This window comes from Siniperca chuatsi, linkage group LG2, assembly GCF_020085105.1.
Source record: "Siniperca chuatsi isolate FFG_IHB_CAS linkage group LG2, ASM2008510v1, whole genome shotgun sequence".
NCBI lineage: Eukaryota > Metazoa > Chordata > Actinopteri > Centrarchiformes > Sinipercidae > Siniperca > Siniperca chuatsi.
Window position 1 is genome coordinate 8,088,170 of NC_058043.1, and position 11,938 is coordinate 8,100,107.

At 40.3% G+C, this 11,938-nt stretch overlaps 1 protein-coding gene across 3 annotated transcripts in view; it reads left to right on the forward strand.

The window, feature by feature from the left end:
* Positions 1-11,873, forward strand: part of igsf21a (immunoglobin superfamily, member 21a) — a 163,465-nt gene extending 151,592 nt beyond the window's left edge. For 2 of the 3 annotated variants that reach the window (XM_044168333.1, XM_044168324.1), the window contains 4 exons: positions 444-544; positions 2,972-3,164; positions 5,969-6,007; positions 10,606-11,873. In XM_044168333.1, the coding sequence (XP_044024268.1) occupies positions 444-544; positions 2,972-3,164; positions 5,969-6,007; positions 10,606-10,682 (410 nt within the window). In that variant the 3' untranslated portion in view covers positions 10,683-11,873. The remainder of the gene's footprint in view (positions 1-443; positions 545-2,971; positions 3,165-5,968; positions 6,008-10,605) is intronic. The other variant, XM_044168341.1, reaches the window with a different exon arrangement.
* The last annotated feature ends 65 nt before the right edge of the window (positions 11,874-11,938 follow it).

Consider the following 11,938-nt stretch of genomic DNA (forward strand, 5'->3'; position numbering starts at 1 on the left):
ACTACATACACAGGACAATCACCGGCACCTCGGCACCTTAGAATATTAGAATCTGACTGCTCCCTCTCCTGATTGTGCCCCATTGTTTTAGTGGGTCCAAATGAAAGCCATCTGGGGGCTGCTGTCCACACCAAGACAAGGGAATTAGCTCTCTGAGTGTCCCTTATCTCACTGCCTCCACTCTCCACCCGGTGCACTCCCATTCTCATCTAGTAATGAGTGTCTACCCAATTTAGTTCCTTTTCTCTCCAAGGGGGAATAAATCCAGCACAGTCCTTTGGATGAAAGAACCTGCAGGTCCCTCGCCTCTCGCCCCGTGACCTTAATTGACAGGAAATTGTATTTGTCTCTCTCCCTCTGTGGCAAAACAGGTATCCGGCAGGATTTGCTCTCCATGCTCAGTACAATGACCTTTGTGTCCTTGTCTTTTTTTCTCTTTTCAGCTGCTCCTAAGGGTCCTAAACTCTTCATGTCCCCTAGTAGGGCAAAGGTAGGGGACACGGTGCGCATCACTGTGCAAGGATTCCAGGTAGGATCGCCTGGGGTAAGTGCATGGGGTTTTAAGAAAATGTGGAGACTGGTGCATATGTGCAGTTAAGCCTGTTTAGTTTTCTTCTGAAGTGACCACTTTGCTGGGCATAGACATATTTTCCTCTCTTTTCAAGTATACATACAAAATATTCATTTTGCCAAATATAACAATTTGGTTTATGTATACAAGCTGTAAAATACTAAACATTGCATTTTTTCAAGTTTTTTCGTATTTGTACTCAGTAAAGCCTTGGGCAATGGAACTCTAAACCAAAATGAATGAACTAAAAGAGATTAATTTGTTTATGAATGACTGAAGTCTATCCGATGTCCATGTCTATCAGTCTTAGCCAACAGGCAGCCATGCCATGCTAGCCGATAGAATTTTTGCTGCTTTCAAACTTCCTGCTCCATAATCCCAAAGAAGGGGCTAAAGGTAACAGCAAAGAGATTGTATTTGTGTCACTCATCCCCTGCCAAAAAGACCATGTCCCTAGTGTGAATGGTCTGTGGATGGTCCTGATCTCTTTGACAGGAATGGCACATTGAAGCCAGCTGCTGGAGTCAGTCAGGTGAAGAGGATAGGGCTAATCCTGATATAGGACCTGTTAATGGCCCACAGCACAAATCACCTTTGTTACTTCTTAGTCACTGCTTCAGGAATCTCTAGGAATCATAAGTCAGATTGTTGTTTGATTTTATTTCATTCTTCTGAGACATTACCATGTAAAATTTATGTTCTGTATTGTTTTTGGTTTAGTACACCAAGTTATTGTCTGCACAGATTTGTACATGTGTTTATGTCTGCCCAATGACCTCGGGAATTTTTTAAAGTTTTTCTTTGAACAGTGTTAAGATTGGTTATTATAAACAGGCTTGACTGTGGCATACAGCCAGTCGGGCCCTTCGGCAGCATGAGCTTTAGTGCATGTAGACTGATCAGACAGCAAATTTCCCTTATCCTTCACTGGACCTAGGCTTTAGGGTTTCACAAGTAGATAAGATTGTGTGTCAAGACTGATAATTTTTCCTCCCACCTTTCTTTAAAATAAGCCATTTTCCCCTCTGGTTTATTGTTTTAGGAATTTATTATGGATGATCATCCTACAGTGTGGTTTTTACTTTGTATTCATTTTTCATATTGCTTTATGTATGAGATTATATAGGACATTGATGGTTTCAGCAGCACAGGGCACATACCTTTTTAATTTGAACTCTACAGGTCTTGTGGTTATATGACATGAAGGTCTCACTTAAACCCTTTTAGTGGTTGTTTTTTTCTCTTAATGTGACCTTTTCCCAAGAGCCTGTCTCAGTCTACTAACTCATTTAACCTCTCTGATGATTTAAACACAGACCTTGAAGAACTCTTTCATTAACATTTCTTTTGAAAGGTTAGACAATTCATACTAGCTTTGTCACAACAAATAAGTAAGCAGTAAGATGAGGATTTTCACTGTATCAAACTATTTCAATAGGTCACTTTATGCTGTTAAGTGCACTTTTACTTTATAAAGTATATATATATATATATATATATATATATATATATTTATTTATTTATTTGATAAGTGTATGATGTTCATGTAGCCAAGTAAGTAATGATACATTACTTAAGGTAAAACATGAATTTATTTTAAGATGTATAAATTATCCATATTAGAAAGACATCAAAAAAGTCTTAGTCCTATTCATGTCCCCTTTCAGTCTATGTTCACCACAGAGAGTTCCATTGCAGGCTACAGAGGTCTCCTTTTTGATGGGTAGACATCAGCCAAGGTTGCAAGTCCCCTCTTGGCAATGTTTAAAGGAAAATTTAGAAAGCAGTTTTGCACTCATATTATGAAAAAGACCTTAAAAATGTGTTTTTGTTTTTTCAAAATAACTAGAATTAGTGGTCCACACTTGGTTGGTGTAGAATGATTGTCCACTGTTGGTAATGTAGGAATGCAAGTGTGTGTGTCGTGCAGTACATGTGTCATGGAGGGATTACGGTGTGAGAAGGAAGAAGAAGAAGCAAAACCTTATACCTCAGAGGTGGAATCATACAAGAGATTCGTCCTCTTACTGTGTCTTCTTATTATCTATGAACATGTCAACCCACTGATATGAATGAAATACTGCTTTATGGAGAGTTATATTTTTAAATTGGAAATGGGGGGGGGGGGTCTCTGGATGGCTCAAAAATATGAAGAGATAAAACTGTTGTAAAGTGAGGTGTTGATTATTAATGCATGTTGTTAACTTGACACTGCATTAAGGGAAAAATTGGAGCTTGTATTATTCATGCATCCTTTGCTCTTAATCTCTTGGCTGAGACTTGCGTACTTTGTCTACACACCCTCTCATCCACCTTTCCTCTTTTTCACTCTGTCTTTCTCTCCTCTCCTTTCTCCTACTTTTTTTCTCTCCATCCCATGTGGGTGCTGGGTGTTGATAGAATGAGGTGTTCCCCGAGCCCCTCTTCACCTGGACGCGAGTGGGGGGCCGCCTGCTGGATGGCAGCACCGAGCGAGAGGGGAGGGAGCTGATTTTGGAGAGAGTGCCAGCCGAGCTCAACGGCTCCATGTATCGCTGCACGGCCCAGAATCCTCTGGGGTCCACGGATACGCACACTCGCCTCATAGTCTTTGGTATGTACTCAGCTCTGTCCTTGTTCTGAAGTGGCTACTACACTAGCAGTTAAATTGAAATCACATTTAAGTTTGATTAATTATTTAGAAGACAATGAATATGAAGCATTTTTTTGTGACTGTACAACTTGGCTCCACGAGAATTATCTGGAACACTTATACAATTACACAGTTAAATGTCACAGAAAATTACATAATTCTACAAAATTCATTTCATGTATCTACAGTATCTTTGAAAAATACTTAAGAGATTTATGTGGCCACTTTTAGGTATGAATCATTTATGCAGCTGAGTGTGTGATTAATAAGAGATTGTATCCCTAATTGGTTCAACAACACATTCTTTTTAAGGCTGCACTTAGTGAGGGTAACTATTCTCTAGCAAGGGATTTAGTGACTATTCCATCAATGGCATGTCTTGTACTGCTCTCACTTAAACACCAACAGCCAACAGTGGCATCAAAGGTCCATGATGAAATCAAAGGACCTTTGTTGTTGGCCATGTTAGAAAAGCACTTTGTTCAATGGCCAAACCAAGTAAATGTGTTCTTCAGAACCTATAAGTAGTGCATTTACTGGTGTTGATGTGCTAGCTGGATTGCTTACAGGCTCTATTATATCTGTGTGGCATGCTCCTCTGGATCTGTTTACTCTGGACACTCTTGGAAGAACTCTCATCTGTCATTCTGAGCTTCCTCAGAAATCTCTATCAATGAATGAGCTAAATGAGTGTTGGCTTTCTTAGTCCTTTTCAGACATGCACTTTACGTAATTGTGATGAGAATTTGACACATTGGTCTCATGTTTGAATAAGCTCCCAAGTCACTTTTCCATATAAGTCACAATGGCAATCACACATGACTTCAGTCTTATTAGAAAGACTTCACAGTAACGGAAAGGCTACAGTACACATAGTGTTAAATATACAGACATTATTTGTATATATTAGACAGCATATTTCTTTATTCTATCTAATCAATTTTGATATTGAAGTATATTAGGGGGTCTCCACTACTGAAAAAGGGGGTGACCCTCCTCCACACTCACAATGGTCATTAATTTAGGCTTCATCTACAAAATAAGTTTAAAACTGAGAACACTTCTTCCTTGATGTCATTATTTTCCACCATTGTACCTCAGCAGTGCTACCAATCCCTCTTGCATACTAGATACAAAATATCATGCAAGCATTGCAGCTCTATCCATAATGGCTCTGTCATGTTTGAATAGAGCCATTACGAAACATTTATGTAACAGAAACCTATGTTTGAAATCCCAAATGACATTACTATACTGTAGCTAGATAAAGACAACAGAAGTCAACTCACGTAAGAGAAACAGGAGAAATATTTTTTTTAAATGTAGATGTGTGTGGCACGCACACGTATGCACTTTAGCCCTGAAGTGCCCTGTTATCATAAATCAGGTTGTCACCATTTTCGTACTTCATCGAGTCTGAAACAAAGGATATTGTATCCATCTTTTTTTTTTTAATCCTCTGCCTGAAACACTCCTATGAACAGGGTTTAAAGTATGTCACAAATGTACAAATTACTGGGCGGGCCTAATAAGAACCCACTTTAAGGGGAAAGTGCCACTTTAGGGAGGCGTTACCTTGGGAGGCGTTTTGCTAGGAAGAGCACTAATGTCTATTTAACACCCTGATGCACCCTCAGGTGTCATCGGCTACGTGCCTAGTATGGCCCATCTGTCTGCCTGCTCCTTGTAGATTGCTTCCACTCACGCTTAGGGGAAGTAAATGGTGATTAAGTGACCTTGGCACTGTCCCCCGTGGCCTTGAGATGAGACACTTCTCTCTCTGCCGGGGGTGAAGAGAGAAGTATTTGGGGGCTCTGCTCGCTTGGCAAAGTGCTCAATATACATCATCAGGCATAATAGAGTATAAAGACGGCTTGGTATAGTGACTCTCCACTGACGACGAGCAGCGCTCACGTCTTGATGATGTACATCTTTAGCCACCCTCAGTGATAATACCCTCTGAGATACTGTGAAATGAGTCAGCACTGAAGAGCTGGGCAGTGACACACGCACAGGCAGACACCCAAACTGCACACACATGCAGATGCACACAGACATGTATGCTTATGCAAATTTGCTGGGTCAGGCAAACACAAGCGTGTCTATGCAGAGTGCACACACTAATTTCCCTGTGCCTCTCAGAGGAGCTGCTATGTTAATGTGGTTGCAGTGAGACCAGAAAAGTTTCACAATGTGCTGTATATGTAGCGTCCACCTGCTCATATGTGAAGTCAAAAAATAGCTCACAAAGTGGAATTCAGGGGTGTTGCTAATACTCTGCAAGCCCTTCTGCGTCTTCCTTTGCAATTACCTTATCCCTCTGAGAACTGAATTGTGTATTGTGAATTGTGAGTGTATTGTGCAGAGCAGACATTGGCACTACTTATTAAAGGTGGAGTCAATTTTTTCAAACCCCTTTCCCAAACTGTCTGGCCACAGCTGTAGTTGCATGGTCTCAATACTGAAAAAAGTGTCCTGGTTGTTCTGGTGCAGTGCTCTGTGTTCCCAGTTCCATTAACAGGCCCAATCTTTCTCACTGGGGATGTGCCATTTAACGTGTGCTACAGGAACTTTGGAGTTCAGCTTCATTAGAAAGCCACAACCTGTCAGAGACGACTATTTTTTCTTTCTCTGTGTCTTTCTCCTTCCTGTGCTATTTATCCTCTTATAATTCCCTCCTTCATTCACTGAGTCACTCAGTCTCTCAGTAACAGATGCATTGTTTGATCATCTCACAGCTGATCTTTTTTCTTTGTTTCCAACAGAAAATCCAAGCATGATGAAAAATACACAAAATCAGAACAGTAAGTATTTCAGCAACAGAAATGACTAGCTTTGAGTGTGTGTTTTTATTATAATGCATGTCATGATTTTTGCTGTATCGCTTGATCGTCATATTTCCAGAGATGCTGTATGTAATATAATCTGGCACTGATCAGAAAAGCAAATTCTTTGGGAGACTGTGGTTTCAACATTCAAAGTATTGATGTTTGTCATTCTGTTCTGAATGCATTTTCCCAGATAGACCGCGTGAGAGTGATTCAGTCAGGATTAATCTTTGCCGATGTTCAGAAGCAGTAAGCAACAAGCCTCTTCCAATGACTAACGGAGCCTGTCACTGAGTTGAGTTGAGTTGAGTGTGAGATTATTGGTGTTTCATATGTGCAGTAGTGGCTCATTTGCGGCTTCTGAGATTATCATATGTAAAGATGAAGGATTGTCAGGAGAAGCCGCGGGGCTGTGACAACAACCTTTCCATCTCTCCCTTTTTTCTGCCACTCCCTCTCTCTTTCTACTTCAATCTTTCTGTCTGTATTTCCTCTCCTCCTCTCTGACTTGTCATACTCACTTTCTGTCTCCTAATGCCAACCTCTCTTCACATTTCATCCTATTCTATTTGGCATAATTGCATAGCATTGCACCCATGTTTGTCCCAGCGTACAGTGTGAACAGCTTCCCTAGCAGATGGCAAGCAGAGCTATCTTTAAGCTGAACTGCCTTAGTCAGATGAGATTTGAACAGTCTTACATGGGCTTCAGTCTTTTTCTCGCTTTTCCCATTCCTTTAAAAACATCTCATTATTTGTCTCTCGTCCTCTCCCACACTCAATTTCTCTGTCTCTCTTCCTTTTGCACTTTGTTATTCCCCTCCCTCTTCCCCTACCTTTCCCATCTCTGCTAGTTGTATCTTAGGGATGCAAATCTGAATATGTAAATTCTATGGTAAGCGCAGGAGCAGGTGTGTCACAGCAAGGACAGAATCAGGTCAGCATGGACGCGCAGACATGACTTGCATGTAAGTCAAATTGGTGTACAACATGGCCCCAAGAGGTCACCACACATGTGCCCGATCGCTTAATGGCTGAATACCTAACTCCTCGCCTGGTGTGAGTGGGAAGGACCACCCCTGTCAGTCAGTCAGGGCTGCAGCAGACAAGAAAACTACGCTTCTAATGGTTATATTCGTTCATCTTTGTCAGAATTCCAGTCTCCCAGACAATTTGTCAAGCCACACTGTATGACAATGAACAAAATTTAGGAGATGAGTGAAATTGAGGACAAAAATGTGACATGTTCTCTGCCGCATAGTACTGTGCCCATCAGCCTGAGCTGGTGGAAAGTGTCAAAAGTTTGGGGCTTATTGTGGGCAATGCATCATCTTGGCTGAGACATGGTTGTGCAAACATAAAGCAAAACTGATGGAGTTTGCATTCATTGACTCAAAAATAACAATACCATAAGAGCCGCAATCAAGTAATCTGCATTTTCAATTTTTGCCAGACATATCTGTCATTTTTCATTGCACCATGCAAAGTTCTAATTTAAATCCTCTTTTAGAACAGAGGTCAAATCAGAGACAGGAACCAGACTAGTAATAAACAGATGTGTTGTAGCCAAAGTCAGAAATATCAAGTAGGTTTGTAAAGGCAGCTTAACTTGACTTACGCCCAGTTCAGACTACACAATATTTTTTCCTGTTAAGATGGTCTCTGTATCAGATTAGGAGATCACTTGGCCGAGAGACATGACAGACTACACATTGGTCTCCCACTGATCATAGCCTGCCGTCTTTCGTGTAGTGATGTGTCGGTCGCAATAGAGTCAGCTCTATGAGCCAACTCCTAAAGTGAACAATGGGAGCCGGCTCCCGCTCCCATCTGAGAGCTAACTTCGCAAGAGCTGGCTGTCCGAATATCAAGCTCCCTTCAATGATGTGATATTATCGGGTAGGAGGTTTTAGGGACCGATTTACAGGAACAAGAATGTAAACAAACCCGTCCAAACAAATGCCATCCGAAGTGATGTGTATGATACTGGCTGTCTTGTGTTCAGAAAAAGCCTGAAAAAAGAAAAAAATTACTGTGACCTTTCCTCTCTTTCACAGTTCCACCTCATAGCACCAACAAAATCATTCCTCTTTTGCTTCGCCCTGTTTACAGTTGAGCACAGTAGAGCCCTCTGTGCTCCTATTGGTCAACGTCACGAAACACATCGTGGAATTTGTCATACTTGCAGAGAGAAAGCAAAAAAATTTGGGCACGCTAGTCTTTTTGTTGGGACGTCGTGAAGCATCCCAGATGAATCGGTTGTTGTCTATAATACACTACGCGGGATAAAACAATCAATAGTTGTGCCCAACGCCCATTTTGTTCTTGGTCTGTCAGGTCGCGCTATTATCAGGCTGATATTGTGTAGCCTGAACCTGGCATTAAACCTTCTCTGGAGTCAGAGCAATCATGTAGTCATATGCAAAAAAGAAAGCGTTATGTTTTCAGCTGGCATTTTAGGTCCAGCACAACTGAAGCAGAGTCATCCTTTATTAAAAAGAGCACGTTGCCACAGAAATCAGTCCCTGTTCAAATTCAGGTTGGCAGAAATGCACTGAGGTCTGAGCCAAAAACTGAAGGCAAACAGATGGCTGGGCTACTTGCATCTATGATTGTAGATTGGAAGGGGACCTCAGATGATGATCTTATGGTTGGATGAGCCCATTACAGAATGAAATGAAGTACTTATTGAGAAGATCAAGTTGATATTGTCTAACGTTGCATGACTCGCATAAACAGAGTGGAATATGCTGTATATAAAATGTCAGATTATATAGTTCTGTGGAGGTTTTCATTCATTAGGGAGTCATCATGAAACCTTGATAGTTTAATTTAAACAATCCTGACAAACATATGATCCACTTGTTTATGATCCAACTCATAATCAACATACAAACATTTCTCAGCATGCAGACAATATTTTATCATCCAGAATCACTGGACTGAATTACCTGACAGGTCTAACCGCTACCAGATCAAATTTGAATCTAATGAGTCTAGTCACACCCTGATGTGGTCAGGCTCACATTGTGATTGGGATTGTTGGTGGAACCACAATCTGAACAAACTGTTGATTATGTCAGCAATGTCACACCCACAGTCAGTCACAACTTTCCTCCCACAACAGCTCCAGTTCCACAGTCCTCTCTGTAAGGTAGGGAGCTACAGAAAACAATAGCAGCATAAAGCTGCTGTCTCTGCTGATCTCTCCTCTGTAATCTAGTATCCCCGCTGTGGACCCTAGAACAACAAGTCCAAAACATAATACAATAAATAATTAGGGCTTCACTCCTCATAGCTCACTGTTTCTGAGGATTCTTCAAATATTGGGAAAGAAAGAGTTTGTGTTTGTCTGGCCTGCACCAAAGGCATTATGGGGACATTTTGGGGAGCTGGTGTAGTGGTAGCCCTATATTAACGTCGACGTCCTCCAGGGTCCATATTCTTCAAATATGTTTACAATCTATCTATAATTTTGACATCCTGACTGTTATTTTACTATGTCGGTCTATTCAGTACATCATGACATCTATTGGATGTCTGTCCGCACATCCTGGAAAAGAGGGATCCCTCTTCTGTTGCTCTTCCTGAGGTTTCTTTCATTTTTGCCCCCGTTAAGGGTTTTTTGGGGACGAGTTTTTCCTTATCTTAATTGAGGGTCCAAGGACAGATGGTGTATGGTGTACAGGCTGTAAAGCCCGTTGAGGCAATTGGTGATATTGGGCTACATAAATAAAATTGACTTGATTCGACTGTATATCATTATTGTGCGCTTCAAAGAACCACATAAAGATTTTCCAATAATGAATGTACTGAAACAAAGAAAGGCTGTTGTATTGGTATCATTAACCTCCCCAGATCATGACTGTCATCAATTCATCACACCTCTTGTCCAAGAAAAAAATGTAACCTCAAGTAACAGGTACTAGAACAACTTACCATACAATGAGATTATAATACATTCATACATTGAGGTTAAATGCTCTTATTTTATTGTAAGTCACTTTGTGCAAAAGAATCTGCCTAGTGAATGTGATGAAAATGCATACAAATTGAGATCAGAGATTATCAGTATAAGGGGCATCTCCAGGTTGTCTATTTTGTCATACTCTTTTTTTATTTGATTGTTGTTGTTTTTTTAAGTAGACCCAACTATATCGGTGATCTCAGATTAAATTATTGTAAGAAAACAATATTATCTTGATAATCACTTGATCAAAAATTCAAATTAAAGCATACAGTACTTCAGTGGCTTTAAAAATAACTTTCAAATGAATTAAGATGTCACAAAACATGTCTTATTTTATTGTAAAACATGTTTGGCCATTTCCATCTCTAGTTTTACCAAAATACCATACAGCTTACTCAGGAGTAAACATGCATTGTGGTTTACTTTAAAACAACCAATAAAATGTTTTACTTCACACTAAATCATATTCATTGCATTTGAATATGGTTACGAGTCAAAAAATTTGGGATCGATGTATTACAACAGTTTAAGAAATATGACTTTGATGAATATTAGACTGAGGAAGTGTGTCTCTCTCTGATTAGCTGTTTCTTTGATTTTTGTAGATGGCGCCTCCTGCATGGACGTGCTCGGACTAACGTGGATGGCTCTTGTCCTCACAGTGACAGTGGAACTGACGTGAAACCTCTCATCCAAGACACTCACTCACACACATACACACACATACTTGCCCTTCTTACACAACATCTACACATGCACACATGCACACAGACACAAACTTTCCACAAATCCTGCGAGCCTTCTCCAGTCATCAACAGGCCCTCCACGCGTCAGTCGATCAGGAAACAGTGCCACCACCGGATGGCGCTCCACTGTTTTTGTAACAAAATAACCAAGATAATGATATCAAAAGAACAACGTGATAAACATGACAATAACCACCTCCTATATAGCCCTGCCCAGTTACACCTTTTTTGTTTCTTGTCCCACGTCTGCCTGTTGATCAATAAAATCAGTTGATTTGAAAAGTAAAAGAAAAAAGCATTTGAATTTTATTTTGATGAGTCAAAATGTCATTGGTGTTGACTGAAATGTGAAAAGTGGAACTGGCTTAGGCTGCGCCACCATATCAACCACACTCGTCTGTCCTGGGATGCACCTGATTAGCAACAAGCTGATAAACCACGGGGAACAAACACAGATGCTCCAGGAGAACATTCTTTTTTTATTAATATACAAGTATTCCTTTTTCCTGATGGCTTGGAATGTTCAAGAGGATTTAAATGCATTGAGAAACTAGAAAAAAAATCTCCTTTTTGAGTGTATTTTGTGTACATCAGTGTAAATATTGAAAATAATTAAAGAGGTTATATGGGTTATGGTGAGGGATGGTTACTGAGATAGTTGGAGTTTACACTTCTCCACTTTTGTTTGTACTTCATTCGATACTTTTCAGAGATAATTCTTGGCTGAAAGGACAGAAACATTAACAGCCTTTCTGTTTCTCATTTGGGCTTTTTATATCTTTATGGCAGGTCTCCAAGGACAGAGTAAAAAAATTAACATATGTCTGCTGTTTTGGGGTTGTGGTGCATGTGACGTTTGAAGATTCTTTCTCCTTTTGGTGTGTTGCAATTGACAGCACTGCAACTCATTGTCACTGGCCTGTAATCAAGTTATTTACTTGTGACATACTATCTTAAGTGACCTACATTGTGTACAATACGTAACTCTTACCCAGACATTTACAGTACTAGTAGGATCATTTTAGCCGCCATTCCAGGGAGGTGCTCACCTGAGGCAGCGTGTGTAAACAGGGTTGTTGCATTTGTTTCATTTCACCTGTATTAAAATGGAGAGATGATAAAACTAACAAGCCTTGACTTTACTTATAACAATGTGTTCGACATGTTAGTAGATGTGCATCTTTCAGTCCTC